The sequence below is a fragment of the Cyprinodon tularosa genome, unplaced genomic scaffold (genome assembly GCF_016077235.1).
Source record: "Cyprinodon tularosa strain WSP-4 unplaced genomic scaffold, ASM1607723v1 ctg73, whole genome shotgun sequence".
Classification (NCBI taxonomy): Eukaryota; Metazoa; Chordata; class Actinopteri; order Cyprinodontiformes; family Cyprinodontidae; genus Cyprinodon; species Cyprinodon tularosa.
Genome location: NW_024039485.1, coordinates 1877038 through 1900755, shown reverse-complemented (window position 1 = coordinate 1900755; position 23718 = coordinate 1877038). Strand labels below are relative to the sequence as shown.

General features: G+C 37.6%; 1 protein-coding gene across 1 annotated transcript; it reads right to left on the bottom strand.

Moving 5' to 3' along the window:
* Positions 1-2836: 2836 nt before the first annotated feature.
* nradd (neurotrophin receptor associated death domain) lies at positions 2837-22908 on the bottom strand. Its single transcript, XM_038269547.1, has 6 exons — positions 22476-22908; positions 12836-12968; positions 10450-10803; positions 8931-9135; positions 8692-8834; positions 2837-3770 (listed from the first exon to the last, which is right to left on the bottom strand). Exons 1-6 carry the CDS (start codon positions 22512-22514, stop codon positions 3457-3459), a joined length of 1188 nt encoding a protein of 395 aa, XP_038125475.1. The 5' UTR covers positions 22515-22908; the 3' UTR covers positions 2837-3456.
* Positions 22909-23718: the final 810 nt, after the last annotated feature.

Below are 23718 nucleotides of genomic sequence, written 5' to 3'. Positions count from 1 at the left end.
TTTAAGAAACTTAAGCAATGTTTCTCTGATAGGTAGCATAAGCCAAGAAGCTTCTGCTCTCAAGAAAAATGCAGACAATTAGATACATTTAGATTAGAATTAAATGGAGATAAAAATGTTTTCTCTAACAGCTTCCCTCTTAAATGTGATTAGAGTGGAGCCTATTCTGAATTCCCCCCCCTGTGGGACAACATTTCCTTCCTTTCTGAGCTATTTGTTTACCACTAATTGATGTAATCTGAGAGGTTGCTTGGAGCAACATCAGAGTCTAGAAGTGGCCCTTTTTTCAGGAAAAAGTTTAACTTTAATTAATATCTCTGTTGGATAATGTCTCCCACCTCATGCATGAAGCTGTTGCTGAACTGGAGGGCTCCTTCATTGACAGACAACTGCACCCTGAATGCACCAGGGAGCGTTATCACAGTTCCTTCCTCCCAGCAGCTGTATTGTCCAGATACAGAGTATTATATTGTAAAACACTGTACAGTACAATATTGGTTGTATTTTCCTATCTGTTATTTTTATTCACTTTTCTAAGGTGCACATTGTGTAACCACTTCCACTATCTAACCTTTACTGCTGTAAAAATAAATAAAAGGATAAAAGGATGGCTGGATTTTCTATTGTATTCTACTCTCAAGTTGTTAGATAATGTGACCTCTGAGCTAAGCTTAAGAAACAAAAATCTTAGAGGGCCTACATCATTGCTGGATCCTTGATGCAAAAAAGAAAAAACTTGCAGACCTTACTCGTTGGCTGCAGTAGGAACAAAAGCACCACCGAAAGCAGCACCTTGTTGCAAATCTTACATTGTGTTGCTTGCATATATATATATATATATATATATATATATATATATATATATATATATATATATGCAAGTACTTGTTTGAATCTCTTAACTTATTGACTGAACGTTCCTCTGTTAGTAAATGTATATGCACAGAAAAGAAACCATAAAAGGTAGTCCCGTAAAAATTCAAAAAATATCCACTGGACTTGGTTTTCAAGGTTTGAAGACGTTTCGCCACCTCTCCAGGAAGCTTTCTCAATTCAAATGTCTACATCATTGCTGGATCCTTGATGCAAAAAGAACCTTCATCAGCATAAAAGGTAGCTTTTTCAGTAAAATTAAGAGCAGAAAAGGATTCATTTAAAAAGTTTTTAATTAAAAAAAGGTTACCAAAGATGAACATGTTTAGCTAAGGGGTTCAATATACAACAACTTCAAGAGAAATCATTTGTGTTGACATTGGAAATGATCAGATTTTTTTGTTCAGGTAATGCAGATGCCTTATAATAATAACACATGGAGCACCTTTATTTACTGAGTATTTACAGTATTTGGGTGCCTTTTGTTAACGGTCTCGTAGTACCCTTATATGGCTAGGAGTGACATTCGTACACTGTGGGCGTAGTGAGCAGCTTGTTCGGGTATTTTGACCTGAACTCTTTGCAGTTTTTTACCTGTGGTCCCACTCAAATATTAAATATCATCCAATAAATTTTGTTATCAAAAAAGATAACTAGAGTTAATACAACTTTCTGTTTTTAAATGCAGATTTGACCTCTCAATAGGAAAAAATAACCCATCCCAAACAACCTGGCTGCATGTGAAAATATGCATTTTCACATTTGAATCAAATATGGTTAATTTAATTTTTGGGTCAGTTTTAATAACCCAAACCTCCCTAACAACTATGGACGAAATTTTGATTTCAGAAGTGGGAGGATGTAAGTATTTTTTACATCAACTGATCAACTGACAACTTTCAGTCTAATTTATTTTGTCTCCTGTTAAGCATAGTGAACAGAGATAAACTTTGACAGGACAGGGTGGCAAACCATAGTGTGTACCTGACTCATCTAAGACGTCACAAAACACCATGTAAAGCACTGCAGACCTCATTTACCTCAGTTAAAGGAATAGTACACCCAAAACATGATTAGCCTTCATTTTCTACTCACCCCCATGCTGAACAAAACTCTGGAGTACTTTTTTGATATCTCAAATGCATCTGGAGATCTGGGAGGCTTCTTGCTGTCTGCTGACATTCAAATAATGGAGGTCTATGGCGCCCGAGACAGAAAGGTCCACAAAAGTCCACAAAAACGTGTCAATATTCCTCCATACTGCTCGTCCAATGTAATCCAAGTGTCCTGAGTGGGTAGCATCCAGAATTTACTCGAAACGAAGTCATTTAGAACGTTTTAGAGCCTAAACAGTAGTGTATAGGATTTCCTAATAGCGCCCCCATGCGCGCTCACGATTCTACGGAAGCCGGCAGACCAAACCGGAAGGAAGTGCGCATTCAGCGTCTGCTCTGCCGATAATGCAAGCGTAGAAGAAGAAATGTGCTGTTTACCTGTGCAAAGAAAGAAACAACGAAAGAAAAATGTCTGAGGACTTCAGTGTTGAGGAAGAGCATGAGTTCTTTGCCGAGCTGAATGCGCTGGTTTGGTCTGCCGGCTTCCGTAGCGCCGTGAGCGCGCATGGGGGCGCTATTAGGAAATCCTATACACTACTGTTTATGCTCTAAAAACATTCTAAATGACTTCGTTTCGAGTAAATTATGGACGCTACCCACTCAGGACACTTGGAATACATTGGACGAGCAGTATGGAGGAATATTGACATGTTTTTATGGACTTTTATGGACCTTTCTGTCTCGGGCGCCATAGACCTCCATTATTTGAATGTCAGCAGACAGCAAGAAGCCTCCCAGATCTCCAGATGCATTTGAGATATCAAAAAAGTACTCCAGAGTGTTGTTCAGCATGGGGGTGAGTAGAAAATGAAGGCTAATCATGTTTTGGGTGTACTATTCCTTTAAGGTCAGTTTCCTCTGGTAGCTTTTATAAGTTGTACATCTTGTTAAGGTGTAAACTAACACAACATTCCTGAAAAATGAAATAAAATAAATCCTGGGATCATGTATGTGTTTTGGTCAAACGCTGAAAAACCATATTTTAGATTAAGGGGGCATTTACATTTTCTGAATAGGCCAGATTTAAAATACTTTCATTTAATCAACCGAAGCCTCTCTTTAAAGCTGCTTTTGTATTTACTAAGGTTTATCTTTGTCTGATATTAAAATGTATTTGATGATCTAAAAACATTTCAATATAACCAACAAAAAGAAAAAAAACCTTATGGTAGGAATTCTTTTTACAGCACTGTATATTCAGTGAAATGAGCCCTGCAATACAAGACAAATATTCTGTTTCCACGCAGCATGGCTTTCTCTCCTACAGTTCAAATAAAGCAAAAAAAAAAAAGATATATTTTTTAGAGTATTGCTGGTATTCTAGTGAAAAACAAAAAAAGATCTGTCAACATAGTTAAAAGAGACTCCATTTAACCATGACAGAAGATCTGAAAACCGAGTGCCTTCCTTTTCCTCTTTAAATCCCTCACTTGAGTCTGTGATTGTCACTGCAGGGCCTTCTAGTGTGTCAGACGACAGAGGCACCCTGCTGGCTGCTGTTAAGCGCCGTCACCACATCGGATCTCTCTATGCGGGCCAGCGCCGAGCTCAGCAGTCCCAGAGTAGAGCCCTCTTTCTGGGCCCAGTTAGACAGGAGTGTGTGTGTCGGGGCCTCGCCACGTCCGAACAGGTCCAGCTGTTCGGGTTCATAGCCCAGCGCAGCACCAAGGTGCCTCCATCCGCGGCCGCTCGCCTCCTGCAGAAGGCGATCCACCTCCTCCTGCTTGTTCGGTGGCAGGTTGATGTAAAGGCGGTTGTCGTACTTGCTGTCTCTCTTAGTACCTGTGTGAAAAACAAGCATTTCTTAGCATAATGTTGCATTTACTGCTTCACTAATCAGGATGAATAATGAAAAAGAAAGAGTGTCTGATGTCAAGGTGTTTATTTTTAATATTTAGATTTCACTTTGAAACGTATATCATCAAGCTATGCTTTAACCCACTGTTGTTTTCTTTCACTGCACACCAGTGTTTATCTGTGGGCACAGTCATTTCTTTCTCCCTTGTTTACATCACTCTGCCTGCTGATGTTTGCCTGCCTACTTGTTTAGCTTTACTTTGGTTGGAACTTGTATATACATAACTCCTCAGTGACTTCAGAAGGGTCGCACTATTTCCTCAGAAACAGAACTTGGGTCCTGGACCTTGGTGTACAGTTATCAACTGCTCTGGGAAATACAGGTGCTGGTCATAAAATTAGAATATCATGAAAAAGTAGATTGATTTCAGTAATTCCATTTAAAAAGTGAAACTTGTATATTATATTCATACATTACATACAAACTCATATATTTCAGATGTTTATTTTGTTTAATTTTGATGATTACAAATGACAACAAATGAAAATCTCAAATTCATCATATCAGAAAATTAGAATATTGTGAAAAGGTTCAAAATTGATGGCCCCTGGTGCCACACTCTAATCAGCTAATTAACTCAAACCACCTGCAAAAGCCTTTAAATGGTCTTTCAGTCTAGTTCTATAGGCTACACAATCATGGGGAAGACTGCTGACTTGACAGTTGTCCAAAAGACGACCATCGACACCTTGCACAAGGAGGGCAAGACACAAAAGGTCATCGCTAAAGAGGCTGGCTGTTCACAGAGCTCAGTGTCCAAGCACATTAATAGAGAGGCGAAGGGAAGGAAAAGATGTGGTCGAAAAAAGTGTACAAGCAAGAGAGATAACCGCACCCTGGAGAGGATTGTGAAACAAAACCCATTCAAAAATGTGGGGGAGATTCACAAAGAGTGGACTGCAGCTGGAGTGAGTGCTTCAAGAACCACCACACACAGACGTATGAAAGACATGGGTTTCTGCTGTCGCATTCCTTGTGTCAAGCCACTCTTGAACCACAGACAGCGTCAGAAGCGTCTTGCCTGGGCTAAAGAGAAACAGGACTGGACTGCTGGTGAGTGGTCCAAAGTCATGTTCTCTGATGAAAGTAAATTTTGCATTTCCTTTGGAAATCAAGGTCCCAGAGTCTGGAGGAAAAAAAGAGAGGCACTTCATCCACGTTGCTTGAAGTCCAGTGTAAAGTTTCCACAGTCAGTGATGGTTTGGGGTGCCATGTCATCTGCTGGTGTTGGTCCATTGTGTTTTCTGAGGTCCAGGGTCAACGCAGCCACATACCAGGAAGTTTTAGAGCACTTCATGCTTCCTGCAGCTGACCAACTTTTTGGAGATGCAGATTTCATTTTCCAACAGGACTTGGCACCTGCACACAGTGCCAAAGCTACCAGTACCTGGTTGAAGGACCATGGTATCCCTGTTCTTAATTGGCCAGCAAACTCTTCTGACCTTAACCCCATAGAAAATCTATGGGGTATTGTGAAGAAGAAGATGCAATACACCAGACCCAACAATTCAGAAGAGCTAAAAGCCACTATTAGAGCAACCTGGGCTATCATAACACCTGAGCAGTGCCACAGACTGATCGACTCCATGCCACGCCGCATTGCTGCAGTAATACAGGCCAAAGGAGGCCCAACTAAATACTGAGTGCTGTACATGCTCATACTTTTCATGTTCATACTTTTCAGTTGGCCAACATTTCTATAAATCCTTTGTTTTTATTGGTCTTCAGTAATATTCTAATTTTCTGATATGATGAATTTGAGATTTTCATTTGCTGTCATTTGTAATCATCAAAATTAAACAAAATAAACATCTGAAATATATGAGTTTGTATGTAATGTATGAATATAATATACAAGTTTCACTTTTTAAATGGAATTACTGAAATCAATCTACTTTTTCATGATATTCTAATTTTATGACCAGCACCTGTATTAGTTCAAAAAACATGATATTCATTTTGCACTATTCTTTTAAAACAACATTGAATGCTAGACCTGTAACTTCCAGGTTTAGAGCCCCTGAAAGCAACAAGCAACACAGCACTGTTGCAAAATGAAACAGTCTTAAAATATGATACCAGACCACTTCGGACCAGCAGACTAACAATTGCTTTATAGATACCTAAAAATACACTTTAATTTCAAATTGAACTAATACTTGGGTCAAATCACAGAGTTGCCTTAATGTAACCTGTATTAGTTCAAAATTAGTGAACACAATGTTACAACTAACAGTTCCTATAACATGTAACTGCTTCCATTAAAAATGTGGCACAGAAGCTAATTTCTCCTGACCACTCTCTAAAGTGAGAAAGACAGTGAAACGTTCAAGTAAGTTAGGAAATATTAACTCCTTTGATTATCCCAATGCCTAAAGCAACAGCAAAAACTGAAAAGCTTTAAACAGCATAAACAGTTACCATCACAGTCAGAAAATAAAGCAAGTATTAATTGAAAGCTTTTTCCTTTATTTTTACCCAGGGGGAGATCAGTTGTGCAGCTTGTTGGTTTTAGGAACCGAAGGAGAAAAAGCTTTTACGGAAGAATTGGTGCCTCAATAAAAAGACTTGTTAGTGGTTTAGTATTTTCTCCCTTTAAAACCCCAGTAGATCTTTATGCCAGTAACCTGCAGAGGTTTTATCTTATTCACTATAAAAAAAACTTTATTTCATTTTTGTGCGTAATGATGCACTGCTCGCATTGTTTATTTGTCAGACTATCTATTATTTGCCATTTACTTGCATTTCTTTTAAAGGCTCTGACTGTAAATCAGTGTGGACCTGAAAATGCCTGTATTTCTAAGTACCTACCGTATATCATAGTTTGTTTTGTTTTTATTACATAAAACTTTTACATGGTTATATGCACTGTTATTATATTTATTTCATTAATTACTTGCATAAAAAATAAACTCAAAAGTTTTCAAAATGCCAGAAAAACTCCGCACAAAGTATGAGAGGAAAATAGGGGCTTACAACAAAATGTGTTATTTTGATGCACCTATTAGAAAACATCTGATAGATAGAACAGAGGGGGGCATTGGGGAGACATTTTTATCAGAGGAATTTGGACGACTAAGAAAACAGCACAGTTTAGCTGAGGAATGTAACGATATAAAGATAAATCTGATCAACACCATCTACATCAGTAAATCATCTCAAGCACATGACCCAAATCAGCAGTGCGTTGCAGCAATAGCTACTGGAATGGTGTTTACTGTCCAGAGCCAACCATAAAACTGAAAATCTTTATGGAGATTTCAAATTAAAGTACTGCAGACATGCAAAATTTCATTTTTAAGAGGTATCAAGCTGATCAAGATATGGTACTACAATTATAATTGAAAGTTCAACACTTTCATGACACAATAGATAAAATGTCTAAAAATGAATGTTGTTACATAATTGTAGAGACAATTTATATTGATACTTAAAACAGATGAAGAAAAAAAATTAAAGCCACAAGTGGCCTTGGACGGCCCTTGCAGCTCAGCCCTGTTCCACACTTTACCACTAGACAATTGTATGAGAATGTCACAACCTAACCTTTGGTCGGGAAAGGTTGAACTACAGTTTAAAGATAAAATCTAGCAAATTTTACGTTTCAAGCAGATGTTGTCACTTCCTGATTGAGTTGGTGTGACTAAAGTGATCAGCAGTCTGTGGGTAGACAAATATGATGATGATGAATCAGGAAGATATACCAGTTCGATCAATCAAAGGGGCACACTTAATGAAAGTCTAAATTAGGAGTTCTTAATAATGACCCAGCAATTGGTCATCCAGATTAAAGCAAATCAGATCATGCCTTCTGATTTAGAGCCAAACATATTCATATGGTAACAGATAGAAATTGGCTATTCTAACACCCTATCTGGTAAAGTCAGCAGATCTTTAGAAAGGGGATTACAACTTTTGTCATAGATTTTTTTTTCTGTACCATCAGACACAGATTGTAACCAATAGAAAATCAAAGATCTGAGGTTTGAGCTCACAACCACATGAGTTCCAACCCACCACTCTATCTATCCTTAAACTAAAAGCTCTGGTAAAGACACAGCTGTCGCCCCAGATTGTCAAAGGTACATTATATCCACTGTCTTTAGAAACTGATATATTTGGGGGAAAATCCTAATATTTAAATGGTTTGAAATTAAATTCTTCAAACATTTCCATATGATAATAATTATATATTCTTCAAAAAGATTATTTTCCAGCTGCTTTACAAAAGAAATCCTAGAAAAAGAAGCTTATGGTTTGAATGACTCGGGTTATCCTGAGCTACATCTAAAGTTGTGCTGCTATAACCTTAGAATGTGAAGGACCACATTTCCTCTCTTTGCTATGTCATATCTCTATTCTCCTACGTGGGTGAGCGGAGGCAGTCGTGGGTGAGCGGTTAGGGTGTCAGACTTGGATCCCAAAGGTTACCGGTTCCACTCCCGACCCGCCAGGTTGGTGGGGGGAGTAATTAACCAGCGCTCTCCCCCATCCTCCTCCATGACTGAGGTACCCTGAGCATGGTACCGTCCTGCCACACTGCTCCCTTGGGGCGCCATTGAGGGCTGCCCCCTTGCACGGGTGAGGCATAAATGCAATTTCATAGTGTGCAGTGTTCACTTGTGTGCGCTATGTCACAATGACAATGGGAGTTGGAGGAGTTTCCCAAAGGGCTTTCACTTTCACTATTATTTGTTACTTCAACCAAACTATAATGTTCTCTTTTTTTTTTTTTTTTGTCATAATAGCTCATTTGGTCTTGTTCTGTTTAGCGCTAAGAGTATTCCAGAGGGAGACATTAGCTGCGAGGATTTGCAGTTAGAAGGTGTACCCAGATCTGCTTACCTTTGCTAGGCTGGTTATCCTGCAGGCTGTATGTGTCTAGAAAAACACCACTGTCACTTTGGAGCTTTTCTGCTTCTGGAGATGTTCCCAGCTCTGCCACTCGGGCCTTGGAGAGAGCCTTCTTCTGTTTGCACGACTGCCAACTGAGAGAAGTGTACGAAAGCAGTTTAAGCTAGCGCATGTCCCATGGCCAGTCATGCCCTCCTTATTACAGGACATAAACAGAGTGACAAACTCACCATTTATAAGCCACGTAAACCAACAAGCCGAGCACCACAGCAGCAGGAACAGACACATAGGCCAGAATGTTGTTGCTGTCCCCCTCGTCCTGAGGGGTCAGCTTGGACGGTACGAGTGTGGGGTTACCACCTTCCCCCTCCTCCATCAGCAATGTCCCGTTTGGGATGTTCAAGGCAGGGCGAGACAAAATGTGCAGTTGCTTATCTGTTCGAAAAGAAGACACATCAAGGATCAGCGGCACACATGCTCAACAGAACATATTTGGACCAGATGTGAAGATAGCTTCTGTCATGCTGGTTGATCCCCTGGGCTTTTTAACCTTCCATTGCCCCTGTTTTTAAGCTGCATCCACCCTCCTGCTGTATTGCTATTTCTGGATCAAACAGTAGAGGATACTTGGCCAACCTGAGTGGGGTCAAAGGGTCATGACACAGACTCTAAGTAAGTGCAGATAACTCCTGTCTAAGGGAGCAATGTAGCCATTCGGGGGTCTAATCACAAGCTGTCAAGGTCAGCTGCTTTTCTTGGCCTTCAGGAGCATTTGACCTAAAGACCTTCAATCAATTGGACTGCAACAATAAAAAGGGCTTTTGCAAGGTCTCATGTTTCTTGGTGCTTAATCTGCAAATACAAACTTAACTAAAGCGGCGCAGGCTACATGTAATTTCTCCATTAGAGTTGAGCTGTCGATGCAGGCGCTGACCACATGCCCTGGTCTGCCTCATCTTCTCTACATTACACTGATGTTTTATCTTTTATTTCCCACTGCTGTGACCTCCAGCATCATACCTTGAAAGATGGCACTCTTTGTAGTGCAGGTCTTGTATTTTACAAAGCTTCCAAACACATTAAATCTCTATTAGAGGCCAGTGTGGTAAACAGTAGGTCATCAAAGCAAGAGAGTGTAACAGGTTTTATCCAGCTGGAACCAAATCTACTGGGGATGTCTGGATGGGTCCTGTGGAGTTGTCAGGATTAAAAATCTTCCCTGATGTCGATTCTTTATCATTTACAATGTCAGTCAACAGAAAAAAAAAGTCTAAAGCATTCAGCTGGGTTTAAAGCCAAAGAGTAGTTTTATGGGATTAAAAAAACTTAAGTTTTAAGCATTTCTTTACAGTTATGCATTTCTTTATTTATAGGTACAAGTACTGGTAACCATGCTAACCTGGATGCATGTTTTATTGGAAAAGCTTTACCTAAAAGTAAAGTTATTTATAGTTAATGTGGTTTTCTATTGTGGGTAAAATTCTCAACTCAAATGTTCCACAGAATGAAATAAAAAAATAACAATTTCTTTTAAGAAAATTGACTTTTTTAGTGAGTTTTTGCTAAACACCAGAAAAAAACGTATTGTTATATTAATAGTCTAGTTTTAATTGCAAAGATTATCTACAATTTTATCCTAACTGGATACAAAGTCAACTTTTTTTCCAAGAGTTTTTGTTACACCAATATCAGAATTAAATCTCAAGAGTCACGTTTCCTCACAGAGGTTATTCTCTTTATATCACTCACCCAAGCAGACAGTGTCAGAAAAGAACAAACAGGCTCGGATCTCCACCTCTTCTTCAGAGCACTGAGTGCAAAGCTGGCACACTTTGGTATGGAAATCATCCTCCATAAAGGTTCCCGGGCCACACTTCTGGCAAACCCTGTTTCCTTGATGGTCGCACTCCCGAACCACCCCCTGACCCCGCCCACATTTGGAGCAGGGCGCGCACAGAGATAAGGAACTCAAAAAGTAATAGCCAGTGTCACAGTCGCATTGGATGTCCTGGGATGCTGAGCAAGAAGCCAACATGGGGACACCACGTGGACACGTGCTGCAAGGACGGCAAGCTTCAAGGCCTTCAGATGGGGAAAAGGTTCCTGGACAGACAAGTTTAAAAGAATAATCAGTGGACTGTCATCTTAAAGACACTAATGGTAATTTATACTATTCTAAGATGAAAAAAGTTGATTCATCTTCCCTAAATGCTGTAAATGCAAATATGGGGAGATATCATCTGTCCTGGGGAATGACAAAAAAATGGCAGCCTTTCAACTTCAAATAGATTTTTATTTTCATTTAATGTCTTACAAAAGTTTAATCTTTTCAACAAGGGATTTGTAGTTGATAAATATATTCCTGCCAAGTGGAAACCAACAATACACGCAACACTGGAAATATTTGAACATTATCCAGCAGAAAAAGAAGAAAATAGAAATAAAAATTAAATGCCAGTATATGAAAGAAAGGTATTTTAAACAAAGGTGCACTAATCTGATACTTTGATTGGATTTCATTCATTTGATATTAGATATCGAGGATCCGATCCAGTGCACCTTACCTCCAAATGTTACTTCTTTATTTTTGCTGCTTATTTGTTAACAAAATAATATAAAGTACATTTATATCTGCCTTCATTTTCAACCATGTTTATTTTAAGGCTAAAACTTTACAAACATAGCAAGATATATGGTTTACTCATTCAACAGTTGAATCATATCGGTATCAGATATCGGCCGATACGCTCAGGTATCGGTATCAAATGGGATTGGACCAAACTGGATCGGTGCATCTCTACTTTTAAACTGTCAATGGATAGCATATTGCTCTTTTTTATATAAAATATGTGAAAGATAAACGTGAAATAAAAGTATTTTTTACAATAAGCACGTTAAATCAAGCCTCTTAAACTTAAGCTTGCATTTCTTCAGCTCTAACCCAAATCAATGTGTTATTAGTATTGTATGAATATTAACCTTTTAAGATCAATAGTGGATAACACAACAAGAGCACAGATGCTATTCTTCACTTAGCGTAAAACAAAACAAGTTTCAGCGAAGACTGGCTTTAAAAAAATAAATATACAAATTAAGGATGTGACAATATTACATTTAAGACCCACAAAAGAGTGTTTGGTTTTAAGACGTTTTAAGTTATAAATTGAGACTAAGAAAACTGAAGCCTTTTCAAAGACTCTGTCCACTGGAGCAAATTGCTTTTGACTTAGTAAAACCTAAAGAAGAGAAACAGACTAAACATAAAATGTGCTTTAATTAGCTGACAGTGCTATCATTGTGCTCCTAGATTTAACTGCTGCCTTTCAAACAGTTGATCCTAGTATTTGAATTTCTCCTTTGAAGCAGTGTGTGGGCCCCTGGGCTGCTGCATTGCAGTGATTTAGGTTTTATCTGGCAGAGCAAACTTTCTCAATCAAACTTTGGATTTTGTGTCCTCTGCCTTCAGTCGGGGGTCCCACGGGGTTCAGTGTTGTGCCCCTTGTAGATCTTGTTTTTCTGGCTTAATACCTTAAAAAATCTCGAATTAAAGATGGACGCAAAACTTAAACTTGGGGGGAAAAATGATTAGGAGGGTAATTTTCCCTATTTCAGGCAAGTAGCTAAAATAAAGCCTTTTACTCCGAGGCAGCATTTTGAAACAGGGATCCATGCATTTGTAAATCTCTAATCTCTAAATCTGTAAATCTCTATATTTTGCAGTTAGTGATGCATTTATTAGGCACATGCAGGTTGTGCAAAAGGATGACTTTTACCTGAAACAAAATGGTCTGACCATTTTGTTTGAGGTAAAATATTCTCTTCTTTGGCTGACTGTACGTTTTAGGATCTGCTTTAAAGTTCCTCTAGTCCAATAATTTTTTTAATTATTTTCTATGTATTACTTTTAATTAATGTATGTGTTTTTTTGTCATATGTAAATTTAACTTATCTTTTTTCACTTGTCTACTTTACTGCTATTGTATTACTGCTATTTAAAGTGCTTATAAAGGTGGTATTTGATGGTAATTACATTTAAAAGAAGACAGATAAGCAAAAAAACTATATACAAAGTAAAAAAAACAGCTGGGATATGGTGGCAGCATGCTGTAAAAAGAGAGCGTTTGTTAGTGCCTACCCTTTGGACACGGTTTGCATTTGGTATCCTCCTTCCCACACTCTACCTCCACTTCATAACCAGCAGGACACAATCTGCAGCAGTGTCCCGATTCAGTGAACTTGCCACTGGCACAAGCCTCTCCAAGAGCAACCTAGGGAAGACACAAATTAGTAAGATAAGCTTGCTGCTTTTAAGGAAAGAACAATACATATAAAACTGTATATTTCAGCCCATTTTCTAGTCTATTTCTGTGTGATCAGATCACAGAAACCCTGCTTTAGTACATCCTGTAAAGTTAAAAAACAATGACATCAGCTTTTTAGGGAGAAGTCCCAGCCTTCCCACCCCATCGTGATCAAAGGCACATTGAAAACAGAAAACCCTTTTTCTAATCTTTCCATCTGCTTCAGTTTACACAAGTGCTCTGAGGCTTTATCTGCAAGTGGGTACTGGAGAGGGCCAGCCTGAGATATGACACAGGCAGCTGTTTAGTTTAAATGTTTACCACAGCTTCATGTTTGTTTTGTCTTATTTTGTTGACCGAAAATGTTTAAGATAGTTTGAATCCAAGATCTACAATTTTTATATTTGGAATTGTTTTGATTAATTTTAGACCCGTCCATTAAATCTAGAGATCAGGAACACACGGCAGGGGCAGTGAAGATGTTTTTTTTCTTGTTTATATTTCTGCTGTGAGGATGAGAGGGTGTAAAAAGATTTTTTGACTACTTTTGATCATGTTTGAAGGCTCCAACATCAGATTAAGTTGACTTTCATGTTTATCTAAGCTGTGCGATATGTTTAGTTATATTTTTTCAATTCTTTATTTTTTGCTTGAAAAAATAAAAAACATAATTTTCAAGTCAGAAGTGGTTATAAAAAAATAAACCACCTGTTGCCACCCACAGACTTCAGGAAAATGTTGGTTTTGGAACATGGAATGCAGTGACAGGGCCATTACAACATTTCAATATACTTTAGACAGTTAACCTAAGACCGCAGCACTCCCAGCTCTCTCTAGATATGCCAAACTGAGTTTCATCGTATACATCATGGCAATAAAATATCTAATAAGTCATGAATGTCATTGAAGCTCTTACTGGATACTTGAGGTTGCTGTTCTGCTGTAAGGTGACGAACATCTGGCCCAGCATTCTGTAGCCTCTAACAGGTTTCTTAGGGCAATACTGATGCGTCTGGAAAAAGAGGCCCCTCCTTTGAAGGCAGTAAGCCCTCCAGGTGTGTCTATGAAAATCAGTTTTTCACCAACAGCCTGCAGCCTCAGTGCAATGGTATTTTAAATATGCAAACATTAAAAAGGTGATTGGCCCCCTCTGCCTGGGGGCCTGACCTCAGCAAACAGATGTCTAACAACTAACCTCCTGCTGAGGGGTAACACAGCATCTAAACAGCTCAGGGATGATGATGATGTCTCTCTTTGTCTCTGAAGTCTGCCAGGAAGCTCCAGGGAACATGTGTGGACCTGTAGAGCCTCCATTAAAACCCCACCAGTGATGCACACACACTGAGCAATGCCCCTGGTCACAAAACACTAAAATGTTCCAAGCTTATACGACAGCTTTGAAACGAGGTTCACATCGTTCCAACAACAACAGTCAGTCCGACTGCTGTGCATCAATGAGGAGTCGGTGATATCTGAACTGCCGCCACAGATCCTGGATCAGAGGAATTATGGTATCAGGGCGGCTGGATCAGGCAGGAACAAACCAGTCTGAAGTTAGCTCACTGCAGAGGGACGCGGGAGCAAAACGAATTAAAAAAAGCATCACAGCTGGTCCTCTTTCATGTGACAGATGAGGCTCTTCTTCAAACACTTGCCAACATCTTTAGCTACTAAAATCTGCTTTGGTAAATATTTGGCGATGGCGCTTTTTTATATTTACCTACAGCCTGGATTTTTAGAAAAAGCAGCTCAGTTAAGAGAAGGAACCGCCTAAAAGTTTGACACTGGAATTACAGATTGAATGCATGCCCCCCTGGAGGAAAACGGTAGAATTTATAATATGTACGAGATTTAGCATTACCATATGAGGACAATATTGCAAGTTTGAAGTTATAAGAAAAGAAAGAGGAAATGCCATAAAGGAATTAGACAAAAATGAACTTGGACTCATTTACTCGCAAAAATCTAAAGTTTTTTCTGCTTTGTTTTTCTTAAATGACTTATCACTAGATAAGATATGTTGAAATACCAACATTTCACATGAAACAGGAAACGACTTTCATCTATAAAAACGAGTCAGTCAGCCTCCAAGTGAGGCTTAGTTATAAAAGAAGAAAGTCAGCCTCATTTTGTTCAACATAATTTGTTTTATGCATCATTTACAACAAGTCATACCTGCTGGGTATTTACATGCTAAGAATAACAAGACATACAGTACCTTCTGGGTGGAGCCCAAAGGCATCTAATGGATGCATGAAATAATATTCCTAAATTAGTTCCTGTAATCATGGACCAAAAAATAAAAACTGCAGAGCTGCAAATAAACTTTCTGTCAAATGAACAACTTACAGTTATATATTTGCATAATTGACAAAAAAGGGACATTTTAAATCCTAAATCATGATTCACAAAAGGAATTCAGTTTTTTAGACAAAGGAGAAATTAAAAAACAGAAAATAAACATTAGTCTTTATATTTAATGGCAGAGAACCTTAGATTGTGAGACAGAAACATTTTTGTCTGATAAAATAAACTTCTAGCACACCGAATGTACCACAAACTGCAACAGCTTTCCGTTTCTAATGTCTTTTTCATGTCCTAGCTTGATTTGCTTTTCTAATTACCAAACCTTTTCATTTTAATAATAATCTTCTGCCTTATACGTCCAATTTCGCAGGAATATTTAGTTGTTGTTTTTTTATCTCAATCTCACGAGTTAAACTACACAGTTGGTGCTTTTTAAATATCGATTAAAACGATGTAAACATTTAATTTGTTGCATTTAAAGCACAGAAGCCGCAGTCATGTCATCATGTACAAACAAAACTTCTTTTCCCTTTCCCTCTGAGCTAACCACATTCATTTCAATAATGTTGCAATCTGATTAATTGCCTTAACCGACATCTTCAAACATTTGAGATTTTTCTCATGTCTCAATATGAATACATTTTTTTTTTTCTTTTATCAAAAGATATGGGAAACTATAATAGATGCATCTGCTTTTTAGCTATTTTCATGAGAGCTTTTTTGGCTACAAGGCTTGATCTGTCAAACAGGTATTATAATTGAAGGAATCTTTCTCTATAGTTAACTCTATGGAAACAGCAGAGGCACATAGTAGCAGATCAGACGAAGAATGATGAATCCCTACGGTCCTTTGTCACCTAGTTGCGAAATGATTTGCCCTTTTTATTCAAGACATGACTTTCAGACATATATCTCATCTCCAGTAGATCTTTTTTTCCAGAACTGTTTATCTTTTCCGCTTCACGTGTCCTGCTTCTATATTCTAAACACTTGTTGCTTGCAAACGTAGTCAGGTACATACATTTGGGCAAAACTAAAAGTAAAAAGCAGCTAAACCTTTAAGGGAAAATTAATTATAAAAGCATTTTTATATCTGTTTTCAGGGATGCAAAGTGTCAAGAAAAGATTAGGAGTTGTTTTAACACTTTTGCCTTGAATTTGGTTAACTTATCCATTTAACCATAAAAAGAAAATATTTGGCAAATACAAGAGCATATTAAAGAATCGAGAAAATAGTTATAGTGTCATAGTGTAAAACCAAGGATGAGGCCCGTTTTCCTGTAAAAAACATCACTAGCAGTGAGATCTAACTACCGGTAAATGAAATCATTTCAAGCACAAACTATAGTCTATTTACACGCCTGACCAAACAGTGCAAATCAAAGCAAACCTGTACACACTGAATGACTAATATGACCGCAGTACACTGTGAGTGAGTGTGGAAAGTGCTTTTATGATGTGAATGAACTGACTTTATATGTATTATTCTGTATAGATTTTATTAAGTTTTCTAAGTATAACATCAACCCGTTCAGGGTGTGTGGGTGGAAATTAGTAAATCATTTTTGATAAGCTCATAACCTCCAATAACAGCCCTTCTATTCAGACCTGCTAAAATCTAGGAGAGGGGGGCTTACCTGGCTTAGCTTACGACAATCAGAGTTAACTGTCTTTCCTTTTTGCTGAAATACATTTGTGAACAAACATAAAGAAAATGGAAACTTGTAGCATCAGATTGTATGTTAAAAGAGCCATAAATATAAATTTTTTCACCTGTAAAATCTTGATAATCACAAACCCTCCGATTTAAAAATACACCAAACTAATAGAAATATCATTATTCACAAAAATATGTGTTTAAAATCTACAGTTTTTGTTAAATTTCATCAAATTAAACATTTTAATAAAAAAAAAAAACTATTCAAACATTTTCCGCATTATTATGTGGAGGGCCTTAGCAGGGGTATTGTTTAGGTTGGCTCTAGTTGTAACAAAATTATTTTTCCTCTGATAAAGTTTTAAAGTAAAGCCTTTTATCATTTAATTCCTAAATGCTTATGATTCCTCTTAGTAGTTTTTCCTGTCTGTTGTATCTGGGCTCTAAATCTGAAGGAAAGAACTGCAGTTGCCTCTTCCATTAAAGCAGAAAGCTGCGATCTAAAGGGATTCCCCAGTGAGACCAGGCGGACCACCGCGGAGAGCTGCTTTCAATGGGCCTCTCAACGCCACGACTGCCCGAGTCATTCACTCAACACGGATCAGACCCACACACAGACACACTGTTCACTTTAACTTTCCCAGAACGTTAAACATTTCATGCCCTTCTCGGAAGTGACGAGTTCCAAGGCATGATCTGATCCACGGAAAAATAGACTCACAACAGGATGCCCCCCCGTGATAAAATGCTGATCCATCAGAATTTAACATCTGACTGAAGCTTCTGAAGCCAAGACAGCAGGGGCCGACGTAGATTTTAAGCTCCACATCCATCTTGGATGGGTAGAAACTTTAGAACATGAATGTTTTTAAGTTTCTGGAGAAAAAAAACCCTACTTTTAATTAAAGATAAGGAGAAATTGTCAGCTTTAACCATTCTGATGACAAATGATTCATGATTAAATAAATAAAGAACACCATAACACAGAACAAAGAATGAGAAATACTGCTTTGTTCCAGATTGAAACACCCTGATGAGCTGTATTTTCAAAAGGAACAGTGATAATTTACAGGTGAGTGAAAAGAAATATGATTCTTAGAATAAAGAGAGATGCATTACCACCAATCATCCGGTAAGAAAGTGAAGAACATCTGACAGATAAGAAGCAACATCTTGGGTTTCATAGATTGCAGATTACCCTTTCCAAGAGATATCCATCTTTAAAAAAGGAGAGGTGTTTTCTAAATACTTAAATCTGAGTAAAGTGCTCTGACTGGGAAGAGCAAGTCTAGACAGGAGCTCCAACGCTGCCAGCTTTGGGAGAAAAACCAGAGTCCATTTTTTTTTCTTTTACAGAGAAGGAAGGGATTTTTTTTTCACCCTGATAAAGTATGCAATTAAAACATCAACCAAACTATAATTTCATCATAAAATAGATCATTTACTTTGTATGTGGTGGATAATGGTGCTTAATTGCCCTTGTGTTTTGGCTAGACCCTCAGCACATAATGGTGGGCTCTGTGGGTTTGATAGGATTGGGAGTAAAAACTTCATCAGAGGTATTTTCACACATTTCCAGGACGATCTGTAGCCATGGGGGTCTTCAGACTTGGGTCTATTGTATTAGCAAACAAACACAGGTGTTTGGAGCCTAAAAGAAACAAACATAGGCATCAATAGAGCAACAAGATTTTAGTTTTGATTTTAAGCCCAAGTACAAGATCTGCACAGGGTCTTTTCTTCCTTCGTTATTTTACTGCTTTCATCTGATTTCATACCGAAGGTTTCAGAGTACAACATGGAGCCATGTGCCGTGAGTCGTTTCCTACTAACCAAAAGCAAATTTCATACCCGCTTTGACAACCAACGATTTAAAGCAATTTTCTATAATCTCCTCATAGTCTGGTAAGGAAATGTGGTTTTCAGACACATGAATCAAATCTACCAGCAGAGGGTTTCTGCGATCTAAAGTAGTTTAGCTTGATCAGGGGGCTCATATTATGTCATATAAGAGCCAACTGGTTCACAGGGAGATCAGGGATCAAACGAATGGGAAAAGGAAGCTTCCAGAATGTTAGGATTATTTTTCTCCATGAGTCATGAGAGTATTACACTTCATAAGGAAAATAAAAGAGAGGAGTAATGGTTTGAATTCATGGCCGTGAAAAGTTTCTTTTTACTGATACAAACTGCAGGTACAGTAGCCAAAAGGTTGAACTGACCCAGAGCTATCAGTTATTATTATTCAAAGCAGTGCCCTCCCCTTTTTCTACAACATGTTTTGTTTTAGAGTAGGTTTGCATTTTAGAAGTATCCCAGCTTGCATTTCTCCACAAAGTGCAGAAGGATAAACCTCTGTTATAATGGTTAGTCACAAATAATGCATTTATTTAAACATGAATTTGATTCTTAGATGAGCTGTTGAGTGTATACAAAAGGACATTTAAATGCATACAGCTTTTCGACAGTGAACGAGCAGCCTACAAGAGTGAAATGAACATTCCCATTTTTAAAGTGCAGCGGTGATCCGAAGAATATGGTGCAAAATGCAGTAGAAACATTGAGTTGAGTTCTATTTAGTGGGATTTAAAAAATCGCCATGTAGAGCAAGCACCATGTTTACAAGTGTGATGCAGAGTCTCAATTTTTGACTTGATTAGAGTTTCAACAGTTCAACAGTCTGATGGCAGGCCGGGAAATAATGTCCAAAAGCAAAGGTATTATTGTGTAAAAAGGAATCATAATCTGCCTATTAAAACAGACTCAACTAAATCATATAAAATAAAAAAGAACATATATTTATTATTTATTTATTCTTTCTCTTGCAATAAAATTTCTTCTTTCTTACTATCATTCATCACAAAAAAAAAACAAAAAAAAAAACATGCAATTATTTCATACATTTGAGATGGTTTTAGATTTACACACTGAGGCATAAAGGTGAGGGGTGAACAATCCTTATTGCTTATCTACTATTACAGAATTAACTTTGATTTTGATGTGATTTTTTATCTAAGTGATAGAAGTTAGGAGGACCCTCCAGATCAACGCTTGTTTCAGGCCCCAAATAATCTTGAATCGCCTCTGCATGCAGACATAAAGCAAAATGTAGCTGGTTCCTTAGGAAACCAAATACAACACATGACTTTCATCCTGCTATTACTATTTGGCAACAAGCACACCATCGGAGAGGACTGGTGTGATCCATATGGTTGTGGTGTGAAACAGAAATCCTCTGGGAACAATGGTGCGCTCTAATCTCAGCGGGATGGGTGTCACTGATTCTTGGGAATTTGGATAAAACAGGTTTTAATTTTGAAAATAAAAAGTTAGTTGGATTACAAAATCTGAAGGTATATTGCTATAGACCAAGGTCTTGGCTGTTCAGCAGTGTACAGGTGCAACCTCCTCATTTTGTATTTCTTTCATAAAATAGGCATTTTTCCAGTTATTACTTTGTTTTTGTCAACACCATCAGACACAATAAAAAGCTAATTATTTTTTATTTATTTGGTCTAATAAGTATTTAGAGTTTTTAAATCTTTATCTGGCATTGTTAGCACACATTTATGCTGTTAAATGTTGAATAATCATTTTTGTTAATTTTTTTTAACTGTATCATGTGTAGTCCTTTAAAATATCTAACATCAGATAACGTTTACTTTAAGCCTAAATAGAAAAAGTCATGTTTTTTTATTTAACAAACATATTTTTGTATTAAAAGAGACCATTACTTTAATGAGAGAACAGCACTGAAGAAACATATTGCAAGCATATTAATTTAAAACGAATAAAAAGCCCTCTGACGGTGGTGACTTTAGAACTGACGGTGGTGACAGTGGCCTCATTTCAACATACAATTCCAAACTGTATACAATTCAAGTCAATGGTTTCTTGCTTATTAACTTTATTTAACTATTTGGTCCAAAAAATAACAATCATGAGCACTGTGACAAATATTTTTCAAGGAATATAAGGTACAATTAAGAAATATCATTATCAGTCAGAATCATTCTCTGATGCTTTATTTTCTTGCGTGTGATTGTGTCCTGTTTGTCAGTTGTCATTCGTGCTGCATTATGGTAGAAATTTTGAACCTTCTGAGTAATTGCTTGAATATATGTAGGTTTTTTGTCAGTAGGCCTTCACACTTCTTTTGATATTCCCTGTTTCTTTTCCTTCTTTCCTTCACAGATAGCTGCTTCCTAGCCATAACTTCCTAAAATACATAAAGTCAAAGTTGAGTGTAATGACTATGAAATTGGGGGGAATTACAGTAAATGTTAGATTTGGTTAAATGTTGCCCTGCCATAGCTTACAAGGAATATTGTATACTATGTGCTATGTAGGTAGGTAGTAGGTGCACTATGTGCATCCCAAATGATGTAAACCAAATGAACATGGCATAATAGTGAATTGAGAGACAGGGAAGGCACACCCCATCCCCTAGGGTTATACAATATGTAAGAAATCTAGGCGGAATTACATAAATAAAAATATAAAAGAGGTTAATGAAACATTACAGATCAACAATTATTTTCTAGCCTCCATTGAGAACCATTTGTAGTTTTTTGTCACCACCGTCAGACTGTGCGTCACCACCGTCAGACAGAAAATCTGACGGTGGTGACGTCTGACGGTGGTGACAAAATCCTACTCTTTCACATGATATGCATGAGTTGTTCACATTAGCCATCTTGTTTCCCCTCTGTTGCTAGCTACTTTAGACCTCTTCTTAAAAAGTAAACATTTATGTCATAATCTAATCTAATATTTTTTATACAAAAGAGACGGTGTTGACATGTTATGGTTGTGACATTAGCAGTGTCCAAAAAATATGAACAAGTTTAAGAGAAAATAGCAAACCTACAGGAGCTTGAGTGACCTTAAGGCATCCAGTAGAGCTGTAGATTTGAAAATGGGGTCCTCAGGCATGTAGTTGACCTTTTAGTTGCCTGATTTTATTGCTTTTTATAAATATCTGACGGTGGTGACAAATATGTGGGACACATTTTGAACAATCACAAAATAATGGTTATTATTGTTCAAAACTCACTGTTTGTAGTTTTAAATACATATTAAAATGTACCCTTTCATTTGGTAAAGATATTATTCAATTCAATTATTACTTTTTGTTTTTTTAATCAAGTTGAAATGATTATCTCCTATCCAAGGACAACTGATTTTATAGGCAATGGGCCAGCATATAATCATTAAATTAACAATAAAATAAAAAAAACTTTAAAAGAACCTTGCATTTGTGCAAACGACCCCCTGATTATAACCTTGATTGTTTTTATTCATGAAAATTTTATTTCTTTCCAACAGAATTAGCACTTTTCTTAGTGGGACATGTTTTTGCCAAAGTTTCAAGAATCAGTGACGTACAGAAAAACTCCTCAGGCTCATCTGAGGATAATTACCTGAACTAAGAAATAAGAGGGATCGAAAACATTTTTTTTCAGACAGCAGGGACCAGGAAAGATAAGAATATTTTCTATTTTACTTACTTTTAACAGCAGAAGCGCAGAGATGGTGATCAATCTCATGTTTCCACTCTTTACAGCCCTCTGTCCCTCCAGTCACCGCGGTGCGTCTCTCCGTCTCTCTCAGCGTTCCTTTCCCGTCCTCAGCTCGCAATAATCGGCTTAAACCAGCCAGAAACCTCCACAGCATCAAATATAATCAAACCACGTAAAATCACTCCTTCCTCTCTCCCTTCATAGCTCGGTGATTGTTGTTTTTTACGCAAAAAAGGCGACTTCCAGATGCGTAAAATCCGTAAATGAATTCCAGTGAAAACCAGTGAAGGCTTTTTTCAGCTCATTCCGCCATGTAACAAGTGACAACACAGTTCCCTCTGTCTCAGGATGTACTGCAGGACCCTTTTCTCTTTCTTTTCCTATAACATGTTCTGAACAGATGAGGCAAAGGAAAAAAAAAAAAAATCTCCTGAATGCTCTAAGTTTTCTCCTCCCATCTCCTCAGCTTTCAGCCCTGCTCTGTGATTGGCTGCATCACAGAGAAGCAGAAAAGGGATTCCAGTCTGCAGCAAATTATGTCTTCATGTAAATGGTTAAAACAAAAATAAATATGCAGTACACACCAAAAGTGTCCGTATGGAAGAGGATTAGGGCCACTGAAAATTAAAAAAAGTTAGCATATTTTTAGATTTTAGTATTATATGAAAAATAGTCAGAATTCTGACTTTAATCTCAGAATTATGACTTTTATTTCTCAGAATTATGACTTTAATATCAGAATTCTGACAAAAATCTCAGATTTCTGACTTTTTTTCTCAGAATACTGACTTTAATCTCAGATTTCTGAATTTTTTCTCAGAATACTGACTTTAATCTCAGAATTCTGACCTTTTCCTCTCAGAATTCTGACAGAAAAAGTCAGAATTCTGATTTTAATCTCAACATTTTGGATCTTAATCTAGATGGGCACCATTAAGGAGTAGATGTGGGACCACTCGGAACCACTCGGCTTCACTGACAAAGATGTGAGTTGTTTGAGAGGGCAAGTGACACTTTGGTGGGAAATTACGGAATTAGGCAACTTTTTACGTGCCCGAGGGGTCCCCTGTGATGCTATTTCATTATTCGAAGAGCAGAAAGTGAATAAAACAAGAGAGCTAGTTTAGTCTTTATAACAGACATGGCTATGGCTTGATGCTAACATGTTTGCTAGCTGTTAGAATTCAGTCAGAATTTTGAGATCAAAGTCAGAATTCTGGGAAAAAAGTCA